We start from the raw sequence: 23,883 nt of genomic DNA, 5'->3' as shown, positions 1-23,883 counted from the left end.
TCACACTGCGGTGAAGTGTGTGGAGCATAGACGTGGGAGCATCATTGCCCTGAGTTGCTCCCAACATAAACTCGACGCGTCATTTGCCATGTGTTCTTCTTTTGTGTGGCTTGTATAGAGAGACTATTAGAGATTTGGTTGTATTTACCCATTCAATTGCTTGGTCTGAGAGTTGGTTAACTGCAGATACACCACCTTTAAATTATATAACATTAGCGACTGTGATTTTGCTGTAATAATTGTAGAATGCACAGTGAAAGCATTGCTATGTATTGTTAAGTATAAGGCACTGGAGCTGTGTAATTGAGAAGTAAAGAAGCCACTTGAAATGAGCAGAATGCTAAGTGATGTGAAAGCATACTTTGGTTGCTGTTGCACAATACAGGATTCCCAGAGGTTTCAAACACACCGCTAGTTGAAAGTGGGACTCCAGAAATCAATTACACGCTCTCAGGGTAAATCTGCAATTGCTATTTTTGTTTATGCTGGGAAATATTTACACTTCTGCAACTATGAAAAGCAGAACTTTGGGGAATGTGGGGCACGGTGCATCTTGCTGCATCAAACCTTGCCACCACGATCTCCTTGCTCAATGTGTCTTCACTGCGTTGTTCCTAAAGCAGCCCCCTTTTACACTGGTGCAACGGCTTTATGTATAACTATTCTTCAAGTGCATAATGCATTGGTTGAGTGCCGCCAGTATTTGCCCATTTTGACAGTGACGCACAGTGCAATATAAACATGGTTTTCGTGCTAAAGTGGTTTGCTGACTAAAATGGTAAATCGGTTCTTTTTTATTCATATATGTTTTTTCTTATCGATTAATTGCCATTCATTATAAAATGGTGGACACAGGGCATCCAGCTGCCAAATTGCAGGAAACTCATCGAAGCACAGCTCCCCCAGCATGACGCGGTGACCGCTGCATTGTGATGGTGATAAATGATGATTACGATGGTGGTGTGATCTCAGCGATTATATTCTGCACTCACAACAAGTTTGAGCCTCTTGCATCGAAATGTGGAATTAAGCACGCAAATGATATGGAACGTTTCATGCTAATGGTTGAATTGTGTCATTGACGCCAATAGTCAATAGATTATTCGGTTATTTCTACAGTTGATATCTGCAGTCCTACGCTGTTTACAGATGCTTCCGTTGTTAGAGCAGGTAGGCATTGTTTCCAGGAAATATTTGTTACAGTATAACATGTTTGTGTGCACGTACACTTTTCCTGTTTCGTTTGGCTTCCGCATTAAACGACAGCATTGATAAACACATCCAGAAAGCACAGAACTGGGAACACGAACTAAAGTATGCATGTGCAACTTGGAAAACTTGATAACGCGCACACGTATTTTTTTTTAAAGGTAGCCCATTCTTGTTTCCTTTAAACACATTACAATCCACTCTTAATCATGTGTAATTAGTCTTTAAAATATATGCGGTTCCTGTAAAGTGTCCTGAAATGAAGTCGCATATAGAACCTACATTAGTCAAACATTTTTGTTTACATCAACATGTTTTTGTTTCTATGCAAGGAAACCCATTATTGAGCATGCCATCTGAGAAACACTGTTGGGGGGGACCTTTCGTTGCAGGAACTATTGTCTGAAGGAGACCTTTCTCTGGAGTGCCTCCTACCCATGACAGAGGAAGAAGTGCGGGAGACTGTGAAGACGTGCGGAGGCAGTATGGAAGAGTGCGCCAGGCTGATTGCTGCCCTCACTTGTCTACGCAATGCCCACCAGTGTGGTAATTTGAGCCACCCACTATGTGTGTTTGTCACATGCTGGCTTTTGCTTTGCCTTTTATGGCGCTTTGCGCCAAAAAAGAACGTGGAATGTTAGAACCTTCTGTCTGTGGCAGTTTGCATATGTTTTATGATGACTCATTTATATCGTAGCAGCCTTTGAATTATCTTGTAATGTTTTGATGGAGTCCAGTTAAATGTCCTGCCAAGTGAAGCAAGGAGCATTAAAGGATTTGTTATGTAATAAACGTCAGCTAAGTTTTATTGGTTCTAAAATCAGCCTGTTTGTGACATTCCTCTGTTGCCAGTTTATTATACAGCTGCAAACTTTGCAAGATAAACTAAGCAAATGTTCATGTTCAACATGAAGATTTTCAATCTCTATTAACCAGTATAACTTTTAATGAAACCCACAACATACGGGGCATGCACTTTATTGTGTTAATGCAGGTACACAGTGTAAAAGGACACCATGTAGTTAAAACTTGCATCTAAAATTATAGTTGTAATTTTGGAAATGTGAATTCTTACAATTGCAGTGTGTATATCATTTCCGAATAAATGTCGACGTGCATTTTCTTTTTTCAAAACAAAAGTCGTCATTGGCAAGTAAAACCGGTAAGGCACGGGACAGTGTGAAAATTGGAGTCGTATTCGCATGTTGGCAGAATGGGAGCAACACTGCCATTATGTTCTGAATATTTAGCTGTTTTTATGCTCAACAAACTATAAGTGCCCTTGAGATTTTTTTTCGTGCATTTGAATTGGCCCGGCAGATTCAGTCGTAATGTTTGAGAATAATTATTGGGCACTTAATGACCTCAAAGGGTCTTGTACTTTTAAGCTGCACGACTAACTTGTCCAAGGTGTTGCCTCTGCAGTTAACACAAGGACTGTTAAATGGTGGAGCTGCAATTTGCGGCCACCTTGTACCTGTATTTGTCTGACGCGGTCTGGTTTATTTTTATTTAAACATTTCCTTTCAAGGCGGCAGCGACTCCAAGCAGGAGTGGGTAATCTCTTGGCCTGCGAAGGAATCTCCCACAACTTCGGGTTCCTCCCCCGAGGGATCTCAGCGATCGTCGCGCGGCGAACTGCCGCCCCTGCCGGCCTCGGACTCGGGCATCCATGACGACTGCGGGCAGGGCGACTCGCTTGCCTCCTTGCCGTCCTCACCCAGCCTGATGCGGGGCCGCCGCCTGCCCACGCCCACGCCGCCAGAAACTCCACCGCTCAGCGACACCATGGCCACGCCGCCCTCGTCGTCCACGCCGGCAACGCCCGCGACCCCTCCGCCACCCCTAGGCGTGAAGAACAAGAGGTCGAAGGCGAGGAATGTAAGTGTCAGTTTTTATATTTGTTCTTAGTGCACGTTAAAGGCGACTGTGCTCTGAACTGTGTGCACGTGTGTTTGTGTGTACGACTGCCAGTCATCTCAGTCCGTCAACCCATGGCACCTGGGTCTGCCCTGTGACCTCCTGCCAGCGGGCTTTCGACACTTCACATGGCCTTAAAGTGCACATAGCCTGGCACAAACGCTGTCGTGACATCACCGCCAATTAGTGGTGAATGGTGGTTGTTGTTGTGTTAGATTCTACTCTATTCTTGTGTATGGCAATATGCTGAGGAGCTAGAGGCCTGTGTCGAGCTCTGCTAGCCATGAGAGCGCCTTAGGAGAGAGTTCGTGTAGTTTTGTTATTCGTCCATTGAAGGAGCTGGGATTGTAGTGGTTTACTATATGGTCATAATTTTGGTTGCATGGCCACAGACGCTCTCCTGTGGCTTGTGTCTTTGATCTTCCATTCATGAAGGAGATGTGCGCAGCAGTCTGTCGATGTTCTGATGTGGTTGTGTGTAAGATGAGATAGAGGGGTGACGCGTAATTGGTTGATGGGTTAGAAGTGTTAAATGATGACCGAGATAGTTAACGTTCATTTGATTTGTCTGATTTTGGGTCGATTGGTTATTAGGTATGTAACGATTCATTTCTTCATCAAGTACACTTGATTTGTATACTTATGACAGATGGTAGGATTGGGGCAGATCGTGGAGGTATCTTGGATTCTACAGCAGTATCTGACAGGGTAGAAAGCATTGGTGAGGTGCGGTAACATCAGTGGCTTGATGACATCCTGATCTTAATAAAATCGTGCGTGTAAGATTGATCTCTTCTCACATACTGTATGCAGATGATTCACTTGACACCCTGCAGTCAGCACTGGTGCGACGCTCACTGCGACGTAACAAAAAAATAATTGATTCGCAACCCCGAATCGTAACTGTTGATCAAGTAGTGAGTGGGACGAAGCCTTGCATGCCTGATGAACTACCCGACCGTGCGAGGTTGCATTTGTTGCGATTGTGTATGGCTACAAAACTCTAAATGGATGTCAAAAAATATCAATGGATGCCAAGGGAACACTTGATGTGGGATTGAGGTGTAATGACAAACCGCCATTGTGAGAAAAGAGTGACTTTCAGTCAGAAATAGGTGGTTCTATACAACTAATAATAGCTGTAAACATTTTTATGTTTGCATAATACGTAAAAAAACACTTTGCTTTCTACTGACACCTGCAATAAGGAGGGTGTGTGCACAATATTCCATTGCTATGCACTGCCAACAATTTTGTTTTTGGGAAGTTCAAATCAAGAGCCTTGTGTGCAGCCTCGGTAAAACTGTTTAAAGCTTCAATGACACAGCCAAGGTCTTCTCTAACAAACCTGCAATCATCCGTGCACGCTAATTTCCTCAATTGCAAATGATCCATTACGATTCTTGAAATATTTGCTTGTCTCTGTGCTATCCACAGGGTTAGTGAGCACATGTTTGAGCAGCACAGCATTGAACACAGTGGATGACATAATCCACACTAGATGAACACCGGTCCACCAAAATAATTTTTATTTCTTCGCTGACCCCACCCACACATTCCCTTGGAGTCATACACATTCTTAAACAGTCTGCTTTTCTTATGTATAATAACATAATGATCTCGCGATTCTCATGGGGTTTCTCGGCAAACAAGTCACGATTAAAGTCTGCTAAATAAATTCTCTATTGCTTGCCTCTGTCTGCTCTAAACCCACATTGGATATATTTCCTTAATTGGGTTTGGCGCCTGACACTTAAATGCGCTCGTTCTTTCATCCCATTCAGCAAAACTCTCGGGAACACTTTCCTGGAATACTCGAGACATATTTCCCTCTAGTTTTTCCACGTGTAATAAGACTCTTTGAGACGACTTCTGGAATCCGTCTTTTATTCACTTTGGGTTACATCTACTTCACGCTGCTGGTAGACAACGTGAAGGCACAGATAGACCGAGAGAGACGCACTGCCACGTGGCAACTCGGAGCCCCGCTCTCGCGTGGCTCCTTCCTCCGTTGGTTCCCGTTCTGACCACGTGTCATTTTTCTCTAGCCCTATTTAATCCCCGGGTCACGTGGTACGCTTCAGCCAATCCTCGTTAGCCTGCGTCGAATCTTCCAGGCTCCCTCGTCAGCTCCCGGGACCACGCCCCTGACTCATCTCCCCATTGGCTGAGGCCAAAGCCAGCAGAACCAATCTCCATAGTTGTCACCCTTCCATCACGTCAGGGCCATGCCCCCAGGATTCCCCCCATTGGCTGTAAACCAGGACCGGCAGAGCCAATCACCATGACAAGGTGTGATACGTCAGTGAGCCGGATATTCTCATATTATACACGTATCAAACCTTATGTTGATGTATTTTCTCCAGTCCCTGGTGGTTTGTTGAATGGTAGATTACTGAGCAGTAGCTATTCCTCTCCTGATGTTTGTGAATGCCATTGGCTGCTCGTAATGCTTTGATTGCCCAGGTCCCACTACCCCAGAGTTCTTGGTTCTTTCGGTAAAGTCACGTAGACAGACCTGGTCTTCACCTGAAGATGGCTGCTTGCGTTGTGGCCGAAACGTCGTGAGAATTATTTTATTATGTTTTATTTTTATTATTTTATTATTTCCCTTCTACGTGACTTTACCGAAAGAACCAAGAAGATGAATCCCTGCAGTCACGAAAGCTTTAAATCGAAATTTACCCCAGAGTTCTTCACGAATTTTTAGAGGGGGGAGGGGCGGGCACTTTGGCCGATAAGACACATCATTGTGAGGCCCACCATTGGTTTTGACGGCATGATGGGGTGTTTTCACATTGTGTTTTGTCGGGGGCCGAACCAAAGGCCACCAGGGGCCCAGCAGTGGCCCGCGGGCCTTGCAATGAAGAACACTGCACTACCCTGATACTTCTCGTGGTTCGTCTGCCTTTGGTGATGCTATGATTACCCAGGGTCCTGCTGCCCCGTTGTGGTATTGTTGTCACAACTGTAGACTCATGACTTTCATGATGCTATGATTAACACGGGTGGGGGGGGGGGTCCCACAATCCTCTTGTGGGTGTGATATTCTCTTCCATAATGTGCCCAGTTAGTTGTGCTACATTAAGGATCCTGCAACACGAGACCATATCCCCTTTAGTCTCCCCCGTTTAAGTGAACACCCTACTCATGCTACCCATCTTCTGGAATGGCTACGGTATTTGATTTAATATACATACTCTGTCCATCAACATCTTTTCTAGGAAACCACTGCGACAACTGCTCCGTATTGTCAATGTCCTCAGTCGCTCATCCTTCCATGTTGCATATCCTTAAGTATTTTAGATTACACTGGTCAACAAAAAAAACGTTTTTTTCTGGCCTGGACTTTTGCAGCTGTTTTAGACTAATTTCAGTGTGCTGATTACAAATCTGATCTCAGATTTGCTCTATCACATCTCATTTTTATGCTATCCGCATACCCCATTTTCATTGATTTTACCTGAAATTAACTCTCACTTATGATTGCAAGTTGTTGCGAGTCAGTGACTGCTTTAGTGTTAAAATATGGTGCTGTATTTTTAGGATAGTGTTTATAATATAATTTTACGTAGATATACACATTTATTTAATATTTTTCTTCTGCAGTTTTTATTGAAAATGCAATATTTGATATCTCAAATACCTGATGTGATAGACAAAAACTGATGCCAGATTTGGAATCAACACCCCAACATTACCTTGAAACCGTTGGAATACCTTATGCCAGAAAAAGTGTGTTGACCAGTGTTATATTTTTCTTTGGTTCTTTTCGGTTAAGTCACGTCTAAAAATAAAATAATAAATTAAAATAACATACTCTGTCCATTTAATTTATTATTTTATTTTTAGACGTGACTTAACCGAAAAGAACCAAAGAATAATTCCTGCAGTCACGAAAGCTCCTAAATTAAGACAGTGTTATATTTGTAATTCTTTGTAACTCTTCCATGACTGACTAATTGGGCCATCTTTCCATTCTGGGGAATGGAGAATTTTCACTTTTATCATTGCAACTCGAGCGATTCTATCCTTGCTGCATCTGTTTTTTTTATTAATTGCCAAAGATAAATTTATGTGCAGTGCTGTTGGGAATACCATTCTACTCACAACTTTCATGTTCAGTCTACGTGTTAATACCTTGTTCTTCCAGAAATGTGTGTATACATTTTTGAAGCTACTCCTCTCTGTCGCTAGTCTCCCCCTTCATCTCTTTTGACGAGAAAATGTGCTTAAAACAAAGCTCTACTGGTAACGTCTGTACGTCTGTGCTTTTATTAGCAAGCATTGGCAGGCGAGGCACAAAGTCTCCCAAAGCTCTTTAGTGACGCTTGTGCCGCACCGCTTGCCGAGTGATTTAACTTAAGGTGATTTGATTTGAAGATGCGGCCACCCGGCACACCCCCGCCGCCGGTGTCACGCAAGCTGGTGCACCTCCTCCCCGGCTTCCAGACCTTGCATCGCAGCAAGTCGCACGAGTCTCAGCTCGCGAACCGGATAGAGGACGTGGCCAACATGCGGTAAGCCGTCTTGCTGGTGGTGCTGCTACTGCCGCCGCCGCCATCATCTCTTGCGCGGGGATTTGCTTTGTGTGCGCCCAGCTTTTTCATGCCAACAGTATGCATCACTGGAGATGGTGCGCTACCATAATTGAAAGTGTCCGCCCCCCATCGAATATCAGGCTAATAAGCACAGTTTGGTTAATTGTTACAGTATTTAAATACATCTTGTTAAATTCAGCCTTGTATATTTTAAATGTAAAATTTACATTTCAGTTTTATGCCTCCAGTGTACAAAAACAATGTGCTTGCAATCTCTTTTTTAAAGATACAGTGAAATCAAATGTGATACAGCTTTCAAAACCTTGCAGCTATTCATTTTGTAGTAAAAATGTGCTGTACTAGTAACGAATTGGCACGTTCTGTTTACGTGACAAACCTTACTAATTGGCTGTCGGGTGGTGACGGTTTTAACAACACATTCATATTTACGCGATCTAACAAAAAAAAACTATTATGAATGTTTTTTCTGCTCTACTCCAGATTTAGCGTACACGTGTGAATTGTATATTCTTTAAAATAACATGTTTTTGAAGATCCATAATTATTAATGTTACATAATTGCAGCATTACGAAAGTGTTTTAGTTCATGAGCTGGTTTTACCAGATCAGCGTTTCCGCTGGGTACACCTTGTTGTGGTAGGTGTTACGTAATAGTTTGTGGTTATTGTATCCTGAGGCCACGCGAGTATTGTGTGCTGGTTTTATATTTTGTATTGCTTTTGCGAAAACTGTTGCTAGATTATACAGCCACATCAGCACTAGAGGGCAGCACGGGTTCATTTAATTGACGTAGAGTTATTTAAAATAGACTACTTCAGTGATATTTTTTTGTTAGAAGGTGTTTTAACATGTGTCCAGCACACACATACCCAGTTGTAGTGTTAAATATATTTAAGGTGACTTTTGTGGTAACAGGCTAGCGTGTGCATTTACTGATAAAAAGTATACGATTACTGCGGTGTGAAATGCGTTGTGAAAGAATACAAAAAAACAAGCTGTGTTGCTCATTGCTTGGCTTGTATTCGCGTGACAAAGAATGTCAAATTCTTCCATTCCTCCTTTCCATGCGCATCTACTTGTCTCCTTCCCTCCCTTCCCCCACCAACACTATCAGAGGTTCCAAGAAGGCGCGCCCTTTCCTGAACCCGGCAATTCAGGGTGGAGCGGGGAGCTGCGAAAACTTGCCCATGCATCCCCGTGTTCCGATAAACCCTGCAGAGCGACTGGCACGCCAGGCTTGTGGCTGCGCTCCTTACACGCCCACCACCCCACCCATCTCCGATGATCCTCCCCAGAGTAAGGCCACTCAGTCCGAATATTACTGTTTTATCCGCGTAACGATGCTTCACCTTCTTCTTGGTTCTTTCGGTAAAGTCGCGTAGAATGGAAATAATAAAATAATAAAAATTTTACATAATAAAATAATTCTCACGACGTTTCGGCCACAACGCAAGCAGCCGTCACCTGAGGACGGCTGCTGCTTATGTAAAATTTTTATTATTTTATTATTTCCCTTCTACGTGACTTTACCGAAAGAACCAAGAAGATGAATCCCTGCAGTCACGAAAGCTTTAAATCGATAGATGCTTCACCTCTTAGTAACGTGCGTTGAGGCATGCTTGCCAGAATTAATTATTCACTTTGTAAAATCTGCACAAAGCAGTGATGCATTTTGGGCTCGTGAGGCAAACAAAGCTGTACAATAGGCACAGGGGAAATGAGAAACAATACAAACGAGACCATAATAATTATTTTGAAAAGACAAACGATTCTTTAATGGAATTGCGGGCCCTGAATACTGACAATATTGATTTTTTGGTGACCAAATCATGATATACTTACGCCATTTGATTATTTTGTTTACTTTTTTTAAGTGTACTTTGGTGCAGAATGTGAAACAACTTAAATTCATGTTGTCTCCAAATTGAGTTTTTATTATGGTGCTCTAACTGGGCAACTGCATGTCTGGTGCTTTTTTGACATTCAGATTCATTAGCGAGCTACAGCCAGTCTCTACTTGGCTCAGAGTCGATGCTATTAGAGTTGCACTCGTGTAGTTTTATATTAATTGCCTTGTGTAGACACGTCTATTGGCTATGCTCTGGCTATAGTTGACAATAACTTCCCGACTGAATTGAAATACGAATGATCGTGACATGTTGCAGCCGTCACTTTGTTTTGACTGAATATTTACGTGTGGTGGCCATTAAATTAACATGAATATAACATGTTTGTTCATGTAGTTTTCATACTTTTGATCCAAATTATACTTCATATCACTTACATTTTTATCATACTCGTCTTGGGTAATACGTTTTTAGTTTTCAAATCGATTGAATGATGGCGAAGATATCATTGTTCTTTCATCATATGTGCTTAGGTGTAGATAGATTTCGTGTGTGTTTTGCTCGTCATAATACTGGGTTGTTGAGCAAGCAATATTTCTGACTTGACAACCAGTCATAACCTCCCAAAAGATGTTTGTGTCATCTTTTGGTTGTCGAGTTTTACGGTATATTATCATTGGCTTAAGAATCATGTTCCCCACCCCCGTTTCTGTACCCAGACACACTGACGGTACCGCGATGGTCTCCCCAGAATGCACGCAGGGACTTTGGAAACTCAATAAAACACAGGTTTGCAGTCTCACTTTGTAGATAGTGAAATAACACCGCTGTTTTTACATGTTTTCAACCAATCCCAATTTCTCCTTGATTTAGATATAGTTCTAAAACAATCCAGCAGTAAGAATTCATACAGGTTTAACCTCCTTGTATGTTTATTTTTGGCTCATTGTTAAAGGAGCAAAAAAGTGTTGTATTGATATATTGAGTCATTAAATCTTCTCCATTACAATTATTTGAAAACATTGCAAAATAATAATATGCACCAGTAATTTACCGCACTTCCGATTAGTACGGCTGGCTACGTACGCTGCGAAAGAAGTTCAACAACAACAGGTTTAACATGTATTGGTGATACTGTAGAAATGCTCTGCTATCTAGGTCGACTGGTAAATGCTGCATTTGTTTGCATTTCTTGGTAGATTTTCGACCAAATACTGGATGTCACAGACCTGCATGGTGTGTGCGAAGGGAATGCTGTTTGGCGTTAAATGTAAAAACTGCAAGTGAGTGGAACGATTTTAATCGCAGCAGAACATGTTCATTTACTTTACATACATCCATACATATGCTTTCATATTTTACGTGAGGTAATGTTTCGACTTGTGGAGAAGGTTTGTGTTGTTTCCGAAGCCGCGGGTACATAAAGGGGGGTGGGGGGTAGGGCGCTCAAACTTTAACACGTGTGTAAAATTACACTGTGTAAATGTTTCTTCAGGTAAACATTTAATACATCATGTTTTGTATGGAATTCATTTCTTCATGTTTTGACAAGTTCTAAAACATGAAACTGGATTTCATGAACATTTTGGAGATAAAATCAGTAAAAATCTATAACGCATCCACATTTTTGTTTGGCTCAGTAGTTCGTTCATATATTCTTCACATTATATTGTATAGTACAGTAGAAACTATAACTGTATATATGGATACCATGTATAAGCACAGTTATGGTATAAGAAACACATTCTTACATTTTACTGGTAGGGGAAGGAATAAGGCAACTTCTGAGGCAAGGACACATGGCCTTGTTACCAAGCGGGGTGCATTTATATCCAAAAAGTCGGCTATTTCTGAATATATTCAAGAATGTTGTGGTTGTCGCAATTTCCCTTCCCTATTTTTGGTTTGGTAAAAATAAAAATGTGTGGACTTGTCAAACAGTTATTTACAATCCACGTTCCTACTAAACTATTTTAATCAAATCCTGTTTGTTGTTTTAATGCAGGTTAAAATGTCACAACAAGTGCACAAAGGAAGCGCCTCCGTGTCGTCTCCTATTTATACGCCGTAAGTGGGAAGCTTTCTGAAACTCTACAGGTCGAAAAACAAGTACAGTAGTAAAAGCACTTTGTTAAACCATAACATAAACAAATGTAAACCCACTATGAGACCTCTTTACCAGTGGCAAAATATAGTGATAGGTTTTTACCCTTTAAACTGGTACAAAAACTGACACCTTTATTCAAGGCATTATGTTTGCAATAACCACAACACAAGCAGTCAAATTGCAAACAAAAAGAAACAACTCTGATAATGATAATGATATGCATTGTCCTTGAAGTTGATAGGCCCACACCCGAGACAGCTTTTCTTAGAGCCTAGTCTCCATTGGTGTTGGACCAGATGAGTTGTGCGCCTTTTGGCGTCATCTGGTCCAACACCATGTGAGACTAGGCTCTAAGAAAAGCTGTCTCGGGTGTGGACCAATTAACTTCACGGACAGTGCATATCATTATCATCATCAGAGTTGTTTATTTTTGTTTGCAATTTGACTGCTTGTGTTGTGGTTATTGCAAACATGATGCCTTGTATAAAGGTGTCAGTTTTTGTACCAGTTTAAAGGGTAACAACCTATCACTAAATGTAAACCCTTTAGCGGTGGTGCGCGGCATGCGATTGTAATCCAGCACTGGGGAGGCAAGGGCTGGTGGATCACCGCACAAATGTGAAACTCCCTTCCCATGGGCGTCGAGGTGCCATACCCCTACTCAATTAAAATAATTAGCTGCGTCGGATGGTTGTGGATTAATGACACATTTACATTTAACGCGATCTAACCCAAAAACCTTTATTATGAACTGGCTGGTCAGATGAAGGAGATACAGCAAAGTGCAGACTAATATCATCTTTGCTTTTTGTATTGGTGCCCTATGCTGACCTGACAGCCATTTTGTTGACATTGCAATCACTTGTGCAATAAACATATCATAATAAGAATAATGTTTAGTTTTATATAGTGTTCATGCACATTTCATCTCGCAGAGATGCAATTTTACTTTTTACCCCTCGTGTGCATGGTTTTTCTCCAGGTGCTCTGGTTTTCTTCTACATATATCAACACTCATTAATTTGTTGAAAACATCTTCATATCTAGAGAACTGCAGAGTTTGGGGATTTCTTGGCACTGGTTCACCACATGGTTTCCTTCCAGCTTGGCTGTGGTTTCTCAGCAATTGTGAGATGCAATTTGCATGAATGATGCCGCTGTATAAAACAAAACATTAATATTGTTTTAGGCTCATTGCACAACTCAATATCGCAACATCGACAAAATGGCTGCATTAGGTCAGCACAGGGCACTGGTCCTTTGTTATCAGCGCCAGATAATCCTTAGCAACCAGGGCTAGTTTTTTAGCTCAATGTTTCCATGAGAAACCTTCCCTTGACTTATTTTACATTAGCGTGCAGTGTGCAAGGTCTTTATTTTACCGTTTCTTTGCGATTGGTTTGTAGTCAGACAATATGTAACAGGTTTGAATTTTTTTTTTAAAACCTGTTTTAATCAATAAATATAGCAAATGTTTTAAATATAGTTTCGCAAAGCACATTCATTGTCGTGATTTACCACGGCAGCAAAAACACCACATTAATTAACCATATTCATTTTATCATGAAATAAATATGACCTTTTTTTCTCGTGATGCGTGCAGCGGGTTTAAAGCGCACAGAGTCTGTGCCCTGCGACATGAACAACAGACGTCCCCATCGCATGGTTGACTTGCATCAGAGCAAGACTCTGCCCAGAGAGAAGGTACCATTATTTTTTAACATCTCTGACATACATCTAGGGGAGTCGCCAGTTCCATGTCCTGGCGCGGTAGTTGAAACCATGGGCAAGTTTTTTTAATCATTCACTCCTCAGTCCACCTCGGTGTATAAATGGGTTCTCGACAGTCGAACAGCACGTTACGTGTAGTGAATACTCCCACCATTTCCTAGACTTCTTGCCAGCATGGAAGAGTAGGCCAGACACCATCTAGAGGGCCTTTCAGGAGCTCTCTTTATTAGAGACCCTTCCACCAGCAGTGCCATGGGCAAGAAATTGCAGCCCAGGCTACACCTTTTACCTTTACTCCAACATTGTAAACTTTTGCTGATGTTGTCATAGTAGCCTTATCTGCAGAGTTGAAATTATTTGGTTAAAATGTGTTTTCTGGACAGCTTTGGTGCAGCAAAAAAACTGTGAAAAAAAACTTGCTTTTTCTGTGTATGAAATGTGTGAAGGCATTATCATTTCACAGTCTGAATAAATGCCTTACAACGTTCAAGAAAGTAGCCTTAAGTAATACAGTCGCAGATTAGTCATCGTTTATATTTGTTATTTTGATAACACATCTTTGCATTTAGCTGTATTTGCACGTGTTCTTCAACTTGGTGAATAGGTGTGTCGTGTATTACACAAGGAGTCGGGGAGGGTAAACTTGAAGCTCCCAGGCACGGACTGCCAAATCTTTGTTCATTTGCATGGTGGTGCATCTTGTTTCCATTGTTAATGTCAACAGTAACGGGTGCCACAGCAAGGTTACCCACTGCATTTGGCAACACGTAGATTAACGTAAATCTTTTTTGCATTTACACTTTCGTTTTTAAAGCAGGACCAGATTTCGGTGCCTTACCAGCCGGACTCCAGCAGTAACCCATCAAGCACCACCTCATCCACGCCCTCCTCACCGGCTCCACACCTCATCTCCAACCCCCCGAGCGCCACGCCGCCCTCTCCCTGCCTCCACCCGTCACCACAAGCCGTGCGCCACGCCAAACCGCACTTCAACTTCGCCGGTAGCTCCACGCACACGCGCCCATCATCCGCTCTGCGTTGTGCCCTCTAAGCACTCTTGTTTTCCTCCATTCTCCGGCAAATGATCAAAGTATTGGCAAACCTCGACTACTTGAATGTCAGCCATTGGCAGATTTTGTTGTTTGCATTTTCTTTTTACTCTAGCAGTATAAATTATGGTGATTAAATGACCACTTGCCATAAATTCCACTCGTGGCTAATACCGTGATCTGTATTCTACTTAACCCCTGCCAACTGCCATGCCTCCTTTTCTGACCACTTTACCATTACTATCATTGTTGCTTTTCATCGTTGTGTCTTCGCCTAATTGCCATTGTTGCTGTCCTCTTCGATCTCGGCCTGTGTCTCGCTTGCCCCTTCTCACTTACCCCATATCTCACATCCTAAGTGAGGCCACTTGCTTTATACACACTGTCTCTCTTGACTTTCTTTCTCCTTGTCTCTACTCATGTCTCCTGCTTACACTGTGTCTCTATCACACTAATCTCACTTACCAAATTGCATACATCCATTGAATACTGAGCATACGTTCACCTGCTGTTTCGATCCACAGGTGTATGCTAACTCTTTGTTTGTGTCTGTATTTACTGCTGTTTCTCACATCAGCAGCGCACTGCTTTCAACACAAGCAGCAATTTGTATTCCCAGGTAAGTTAATTTGCAAATTTTTTAAAAGTCTTTTACAGAAAATCCATAAATAAAAACGTAGGTTCACAGTCTTAGGCATACAGAGTAAGGCTGGGGTTACACAGCATTGCTGAGCATACGTAACAAGACGTAACAGCACCTTCAGCGTCAATTAAGTGATGTCAAGAGGAAGATTAATCGATGAAATGGAGACATTTCCATAACTGTGATACAAGACCTGATTTTATGGACAGAAGGAACGAGGCAATACCTGAAATGTTTTTTTCTTTTTCAACTCAAGAGTTCATGAGAGAAGGCGGGGGGGGGGGGGACCTAGAAAAGTATAATGAAAGTGTATTTTTTTTTACGACTTAAGTTGCTGAAGCATTTTGTGAGAACTATTGATGCCATAATCATGACTTTAATGATAATTTTAATGTATTGCCCATAAAGATAAAGTGTGTTCTTTTCTTGTCCTTGTATGTTCTTAGTTTAAGTGTAGTTTAGGTAAGAATTGGACCCATCCTATGAGCACGCACACACACGCAATACATCACACACCATGTGACCTGAGTTAAGAATCTCCATCGTGGTGGTGAAGATGTTTTACGTGACAATAGGTTATGTGACGTTCACCAAAAAATTCTGTTTCATCACAGCTTTGCGATAACTTAAAGTTATCATTTGAAATGTGCGATATTTTTCTCGTCACAAAAGTCATGATGCACAGGATTTATGAACAGAACATAAAAATATGCAGTTATATCAATGTCACTAAATAACAGCTTAATAGGTCCATGCCGTTGTTATTTTTTTTTTCACAAGTGTTACCATCCTCCCGTCCACTCATACACTGATGATAAATCGTAACAAAGCTGATCTTTTTGTTTAAATTTGGATAGATGTGTCTCCTGAGATTCACAAGAAAACTCCACAAGTGATCCTTCATCCAGTCAACTCTGACAATGAGTATGTATCCAGAATACAACGACATAATGTTAATCTTTTTGGGGCCTTTTGCTTTGAAACTTTCGCTGGGAATATGACATTTTTGCATTTGTTTTGTAGGTCAAATGAAAATCAGATTCCACCTCCTTTACCTGGAACTCTGCCAATACTTGAGGTATGAGCCACTTCATTCTTTATCACCCTTTCTCATCTCTGCATCGCAAAGTGGCAGGGCTATTATCGGTGTGTCATGTGAGCTTTAACAAGAAAGGGAAGCCCCCCCAGTTACAAGCTGAATTATCTGCCACGCTTGCAGAGCTTTTTGAATCATTTACAGAATATTTTTAGGTTTTTTCGGTAAAGTCACGTAGGTAAAACATTTAAATTAATAAAAGTAAAATAAAAATAAAATATTATTTTATTTTTATTTTACTTTTATTAAAGTCACGTAGGTAAAAAAAAATTAATAAAAGTAAAATAAAATATTATTTAATTTTAATTTTACTTTTATTAATTTTAATTTTTTACCTACGTGACTTTACCGAAAAAACCTACGAATATGAATCCTTGCAGTCACGAAAGCTTCAAATCTAGAATCATTTACAGAATATACAAATTAGACATCTGTTGCATTGCAATTACAACATTGTGACATTTTGTATGTTTGTCCACCGTGGTTTTGGCCTGTGTTTATAAATATTACTTTTAATTTATCTGTTTGCGTGTTTAGTATTTCTATATAGCGTTAAGCGGCCAGATAGCCTGTGAAAAGAACATGTTGGGGAAAAAAGAGTGCAGTTTTGTCCTTAAATCCCAACATGTCCAGCAGTTTTGTAGACGTGAGTGGCTCACAAATAGAAGGTTTACAAGTTCAAATCCTGGTTGGAGATTGACTCAGCCCATCATCCCTCTGGTATTGATGAGTACCACTTTGTGGTGATGTCAGCAGTAATTGTCCTGTGGATAGACTAGTTCCTGCCAAGGAAATTTGGAATTTCCACCACTGATTCAGGGCTGTAAACAGGTGATGAAACAACACCTCAAGGCTTATTTGACCATGAAATCACTTTGACTTGACTTGTTTTGATAGAACCGTATGCATTTAAACATTTCCACAAGGTGGCAGTACAGTCTACTCAATGGCTCTTCCATAGGCATAGCCAGGTTGGAGACTCATCCATAAGTTAGTTATAGAATGTAAACGTTTTTGTAGAAAAAAATTATTTTGTCTTGTTATTTTGTCTGTCTTGCCATAATAAGACTTCAACTTTCTCTAACTCTCGTGTTTAGCATGAGCCGAATGTAATTTACTGCTGTCTATTAACATAGCGTTATTGATTATTAATGTATCATAATATATCAGAGCTAGCAATCTGGGAAACAACCTTTCCTCGCAGAAGATAATTCATTACAACTTAATTTTCAGGCAGTATCCAGTAGGTGTACATTAAAATTCTTATTTTTTTATGACCAAATCAGCCAGAAGTGAAACAGGGTTAACTCTGGAGAGTGTTTGGATGGGCGACCACCATAAATAAAGCAGGCGCTGTAGGTTGCTGTGGGGCCACGTTGCAAGCAGAGGGTAGTGCCACAAAATCCATTGTTGTGCTATACCATGCTACAACGTCTATGCTGCCTTCATCCATCCGCACTGACCAGTGTGGTGATGTACGGTCAAATAACCCCATGACTCATGTGGTGTTAGGAGACCCTCATCCAGCTGTAGATTGACTCAAGGTGCTGTCCAGTAAAATGTACACAACGTGTGTAACATTCACCGACAATGCCTTGAACTTTATGCCCATAAAACTCCGTAATTTTTTTTATTACATCTTTCACACTTGTACGTGATTAATCGTCGATGGGATCGGCCGTTTTCTCTGCAACGCGTCTCCGTGAACGTGGCCACTGGCAGATTGAGGCGAGTCCTGATCCAGAGCCACTGTCGGATGAGGAGGATGACCTGGAGGACCTCCCGGACGCCCTGTCGCTCCGCAACCTGCCCCGCAAGCAGAGCCAGACCACCATCTTCCTGCAAGAGTGGGACATCCCTTACGAGCAGCTCGCCGTCGATGAGCTCATCGGCCGTGGACGCTTTGGCAAAGTAAGTCGAAAATGTGACCATCATCAGTCATGATCTGAACTAAACTTTTAATTTTCGATTTAAAGCTTTCGTGACTGCAGGGATTCATATTCTTGGTTCTTTCGGTAAAGTCACGTAGAAAGGAAATAAAAAAAGAATAAATTAAAAAAACATAATAAAATAATTCTCACGACGTTTCGGCCACAACGCAAGCAGCCGTCCTCAGGTGAAGAACAGGCCTGACTCTGTCTTCTCGACAGACCTGTTATTCACCTGAGGACGGCTGCTTGCGTTGTGGCCGAAACGTCGTGAGAATTATTTTATGATGTTTTTATTTAATTATTTTTTATTTCCCTTCTACGTGACTTTACCGAAAGAACCAAGAAAATAAACTTTTAATTTTACCAGGTAAGGCCCACTGAGCTGGATAGCTCTTCTTTCAGAACTGACCTGGCCATAAATGATAGCTCACCGAAGTGGCTCATCGTGTGACATTTTATATCAGCCAAATACTCTAAACACATGTTTATAAATGTGGAGGGAAGAACTGGAGGACCAGGAGAAAAATCCACACGACCATGGGGAGAACATGCAAACTCCAAATATACAGCTATCAAGGTCGAAATCGAACCCACGACCTCGTGCGTATTAGGCGAGGTAGTTAACATCTCGCCACCACAGCGCCCCTGGATGGAAACCTGCTCCCTAAGCCTTCACCCTTTATCATGGTCCTGCAATGTAACAATCTACATAGCACCAGCATACAAGTCTTTGGGTGCAACCCTCTCCCATGGCTGTAGACACGTGTGACTCGTAACTGTAAGGATAATGCCCAGGACTTGAGAAGTGACTTCAGTTACACTGCACCCCCCACCCCATGTCAAGTGAGGTTGTCATGTCGTGTGCCAAGATTCACATTATGCCTCTCCACCAATGTCTCGCCAGTGCGCTGATGTTTACAAACTGCACCAGTATTCCTTTAAGGCTGAGTTGAGCTTCATAGCTCTTCAGATTCCGCCAGTATAAAACAATATTCTGATTCTGAAGATATTTTTCACCGCTGTTAACTGAACAAGGATGGAATTATGTTCGCTGGGTTAGTAGCGAAGTGTGCACCAACCACTTTGCTATTGCTCCCCAAAGGAAAAGACAACATAATTACATACAAAATGTGAATATGGACACTTAAATGCATGAATAACCGCAATTTAAAACATTTGCTTTTATCACTGTCAGCCTTGGGGTAGATGTTTCACATTCTATTTTTGTAACTTTGTGCTCTTCATGCTTTGATTTCTTTATGCATCCAATTACTGTGCAAATGATGACTGTCAATTATTTTACGATAACTTTTCAGAAACCCATATTAAAGTGGTGATGATGATGATAATTGATTTGCAAAGTGCTCATAGTAAATGCATTTACGAATTTCCATCAATGCCTGAATAACGTAAACAAAAACAATCAAATTCCATTTTGGAACGCTAATGTGAGGAATGTCATTAAATACATTACTAACCAATACATGTTTACATTAATATTTGGATGCAATCTTGCCCCATGATTGTTTTACGACTCATTTTTGCAACAACAGTAGTTATGGAACTTTCACCTTTTCCCTAGGACATGTAATAATTGATTTACAATACTTAATTTTTGGCTGCATTAATGTGCAGAATATATATGACACATATACTGTCCTCTGCTACATTGTGCTTCCCCATCTATGCCTCCCCGCCTTCCTCAACCCGCATTGACCACCGGTCAAGCATGGCCAAGTAAATTCTTCTATGTATATTTAACTTCTATCGCTACCGTAAATAGCTAACCGTGCCAATTCGGAGGCCCTCATTCAGCAAGCGATTTACAACTTAGCTAACAATATTCTCTTAAATGTAGCAGCAAGGTGTATAGAATACAGGCCAATCTATGATAACATTGAATATATCTATAACGTGACATGATTACTTGTGAATTGCAATGGATAACGTCATAGTAGCTGTCGGAAAGTAAACTGATTACTTCACGAAACAATGAAAACAAGTGACAAATTCTACCTTTTCGTCCACATTCTATGTAGGTAAACAACGCATACACTTTTCATAATCTTAATTTTTATACGTATATATTCCATATACAGTAAAACCTTGGATTGCGAGCATAATTCGTTCCGGAAACGTGTTTGTAATCCTAAGCACTCGCATATCAGTTGTGATCACGTGACGCTCGGCAGACAAAGCGTATACGTACTACTCGTAATGCAAGACCTCGCTGGTTTATCAAATTAATATTTATTTTAAAAAATTGCTCGTCTTGCAAAACACTTGCAGACCAAGTTACTCGCAATCCAAGGTTTTACTGTATTTTGTATTATACGTTCAGTCTTGACTTAAAGCTTTCGTGACTGCAGGAATTCATATTCTTTGGGTCTTTCGGTAAAGTCACGTAGATAGGTTCAAAGAAAATAGCAAAAAACTACGACATTTCGATCGCAACACAAGCGGTCGTCATCAGGATGACGACCGCTTGTGTTGCGATCGAAACGTCATATTACACGTGTTTTTGTCTTAATCCGGGGCTACCCTTCCCTTCGAATAACTCGGATAATCAGGACTTGACTAAACATTTTTTTAAAAGGTCACAAAGCAAACACAGCAACATGCCAACAAGCTGTTTTCTGTGCTCTGTCGCAGGTTTACCGTGGGCGCTGGCACGGCCAAGTGGCCATCCGCCTCATCGAGATGGAGCGAGACAACGAGGCGTTTGTGAAGCTCTTCAAGCGGGAGGTGATGGCCTACCGGCAGACGCGGCACGAGAACGTGGTGCTGTTCATGGGAGCCTGCATGAACCCCCCACACCTGGCTATCGTCACGAGGTGCGGGACACAATGTGTGTGGGGAGGCGGGCGGGGGGGGGGGTTAATAAATTTAGGTCAAATTTCGATTTAAAGCTTTCGTGACTGCAGGGATTCATCTTCTTGGTTCTTTCGGTAAAGTAATTTAGAAGGAAAATAATAAAATAATAAAAATAAAACATAACAAAATAATTCTCGACAGACCTATTCTCCACCTGAAGACGGCTGCTTGCGTTGTGGCCGAAACGTCGTGAGAATTATTTTACTATGTTTTATTTTTATTATTTTATTATTTTCCTTCTACGTGACTTTACCGAAAGAACCAAGAAGAAGAACAATTTAGGTCACTTTCACGTAGACGTATTATCTGGTCTTTTTGCATCTGTGATGCAAGGACATAAACTCTGACCGAGGCTTTTTCGCAGCGGCGTTGGCGCCGAATCGCGGCCGCGTAACTGCCTTCACCGCTCACAGCCCGTACGCGGTTCCTCGCTCCTCCCGAGTCGATCTCTCTTGGAGAGCGAGCGAACGCTGTGCGACGCGTTTCAACAAGTTGACAATAAAATTTCGATTTAAAGCTTTCGTGACTGCAGGGATTCATCTTCTTGGTTCTTTTGGTAAAGTCACGTCGAAGGGAAGTAATACAACAATAATTTATCATGTTTTATTTTTATTATTTTATTACTTCCCTTCGACGTGACTTTACCGAAAGAACCAAGAAGTTGACAATTATTTTGGAAGGTGGTTTCTGAAAATTGCAACGGATATCAGTAATTCCAATGCAATCCTTGGAGGGGAAAATATCTCCTAACGTCGCGGTGAATAGCCTTGGTTGATTGTGTAGATTTCTTTTGGGAAGTTGTGGCTGTGGGCAACGTACCTAAAAATATTATCTTATTGTTGCTACTCATTCATTAACCACCATTGTTGGAAATGTCTAATTATGAAACCAATAAGTGGAAAGACTAAGACCAGAACATTTTCACAACAGTGCTGTGAATAGATTAATCAGCTATTGCTATAAGGCCAATGACATTTAAAACGGTAATGATGTGCTCCGAAACTGTTTAAATCAGTACAGAAACTTAATGCTATGATTTTAATTCACCCACTCCCCAACCACCAGCTTGTGTAAAGGAAGGACATTGTACTCTTACGTACGAGATTCAAAAACCAACCTGGACATCAACAAGATTCGGCAAATTGCGCAGGAGATTGCCAAGGTAGGGGCATGTGTTGTTGTTTTTTTTTCCACTTTTTCCAAGAAGATTTCACTGCGGCACACTACATTGTTACTTACAACTGTTTTGCACACTGGCATTTGTAGGTGGCTACTGAGAGATGGTAACTGCGTGGGAAATTATTATTCCAGCAGTGGATAGATCATGGCTGACTAGGCATGCAATGATTCAGCTGCCTCGCGATTTGAAAAAATTGTCGTGATTTGCAATCTAGAATAAATTATATTATCGGGTTGTTTTATGTCTCTTGTGTTTTGTAGGTTCTTGTTGTTGTTCATTAATGTGTAGGTAACAGTATATTTTTTAACAGAAATAAGTGCTTCTCACACAAAGTGTAATGTATTTTTGGTGAGTATAGGAATTCATTTGAATCGATGAGTTAAATCGTTGCACGCCTTATGACAGTTTAAAATGTTTTATCTAAAATAGCAAAGACATTTAATGGACTGAATTGCAAATCCCGACAAAGGATAACAACTTGAAATCTTGAACCTTCTTTTCTGATAACTCTCAAGACGTTTAGAATTCCTTTTTAGCTTGATTCCATTCCAAGTGTGTTTTCGTTTTACAGGGACTCGGGTACCTGCACGCCAAAGGGATTATCCATAAAGATCTAAAGTCCAAGAACATTTTCTATGACAATGGAAAAGTGGTGATAACAGACTTTGGGCTCTTCAGTATATCCGGGGTCATGCAGGATGGCAGGTACGTCGTCACGATATAACTTACCATGATTTGCATCTGCTAAATTATACATCAGACTTATATCCCTGTGGTCTTCATTACTAAACCTGTTCATATGCCACCAACATATGAATAATTTTACAAGGGCAGTGTATAATGTATTAATGTGTATTAATTAATGCACTTTCATAATAAGTTTAACCACACGTGTTAGCTACAATAGTAACACTTCAGATTCACTCGTCCCTGACAATGTAAGATAATTCCGTGGCGATTGCTTTTATACGTCAGATTTGCTCAACAACATAAAACACTTCACACTATTTAACACGTTTAAAGTTTCATCACGAGCGGCTGCAAGCATCACGATACTAATTATGACATTCATAAATAAAGAATGCCTAGCTGACGACGTTGGTGCCCACTGCTGTGCTTTGTGAAAACAGGAGGGATAGCGAACTGAAGATCCCGCACGGCTGGCTCTGCTACCTGTCGCCAGAGATCATCCGCGTGCTCTCTCCAGCCATCGATGCAGACAAGCTTCCCTTCTCCAAGCCTGCCGATGTCTACGCCTTTGGGTGCGCTCTCTTAAGCTTTGAGGCTGTGCTGATTGCATCCACAGTATTCTAGAGAGATTATCTTAGTCAATTTTTTATACTGGTAGGAACCCACTGGTTCCACCAGCCCACAGGGGATTATTGTGTCCGTCCGTCGTGCAGGGAGGGGCTGGGTGGGGAGGGAGGGGCTGGGTGGGGAGGGGCTGGGTGGGGAGGGTGGGGAGGGGCTGGGTGAGGAGGGTGGGGAGGGTGGGAAGGGGCTGGGTCGGGAGGGTGGGGCTGGATGGGGGGTGGGAGGGGTGGGGCTGGGTGGGGGGTGGGGCTGGGTGGGGAGGGGTGGGGCTGGGTGGGGAGGGGCTGGTCACCCCGTGGTGCCCTTATAAAACGCAACGTTTAACCTACTCACGCCGGCTTGTGCCCGCCCTCACAGTCGGGCATATTTGCGGAATACACCACGCTGCCGTTGACCCTGGCCATTGACCGAGCAACCCAA

At 41.7% G+C, this 23,883-nt stretch overlaps 1 protein-coding gene across 2 annotated transcripts in view; it reads left to right on the top strand.

The window, feature by feature from the left end:
• Positions 1-23,883, top strand: part of LOC144933104 (kinase suppressor of Ras 2-like) — a 50,179-nt gene that overhangs the window by 19,493 nt on the left and 6,803 nt on the right. The window contains exons 3-19 of one of the 2 annotated variants that reach the window (XM_078857642.1): positions 1,602-1,755; positions 2,741-3,090; positions 7,513-7,649; positions 8,806-8,987; positions 10,258-10,327; positions 10,738-10,821; positions 11,544-11,605; positions 13,249-13,349; positions 14,191-14,377; positions 15,006-15,044; positions 15,926-15,992; positions 16,092-16,146; positions 17,887-18,075; positions 20,748-20,929; positions 22,035-22,131; positions 22,721-22,854; positions 23,280-23,411. In XM_078857642.1, coding sequence (XP_078713768.1) covers positions 1,602-1,755; positions 2,741-3,090; positions 7,513-7,649; positions 8,806-8,987; positions 10,258-10,327; positions 10,738-10,821; positions 11,544-11,605; positions 13,249-13,349; positions 14,191-14,377; positions 15,006-15,044; positions 15,926-15,992; positions 16,092-16,146; positions 17,887-18,075; positions 20,748-20,929; positions 22,035-22,131; positions 22,721-22,854; positions 23,280-23,411 — 2,222 coding nt within the window. Of the gene's footprint in view, positions 1-1,601; positions 1,756-2,740; positions 3,091-7,512; positions 7,650-8,805; positions 8,988-10,257; positions 10,328-10,737; positions 10,822-11,543; positions 11,606-13,248; positions 13,350-14,190; positions 14,378-15,002; positions 15,045-15,925; positions 15,993-16,091; positions 16,147-17,886; positions 18,076-20,747; positions 20,930-22,034; positions 22,132-22,720; positions 22,855-23,279; positions 23,412-23,883 lie in introns of both variants that reach the window. The other variant, XM_078857641.1, reaches the window with a different exon arrangement.

Source organism: Lampetra fluviatilis, chromosome 6 (assembly GCF_964198595.1).
Source record: "Lampetra fluviatilis chromosome 6, kcLamFluv1.1, whole genome shotgun sequence".
Taxonomy (NCBI): Eukaryota; Metazoa; Chordata; class Hyperoartia; order Petromyzontiformes; family Petromyzontidae; genus Lampetra; species Lampetra fluviatilis.
This window is presented reverse-complemented; position numbering and strand designations above follow the sequence as displayed.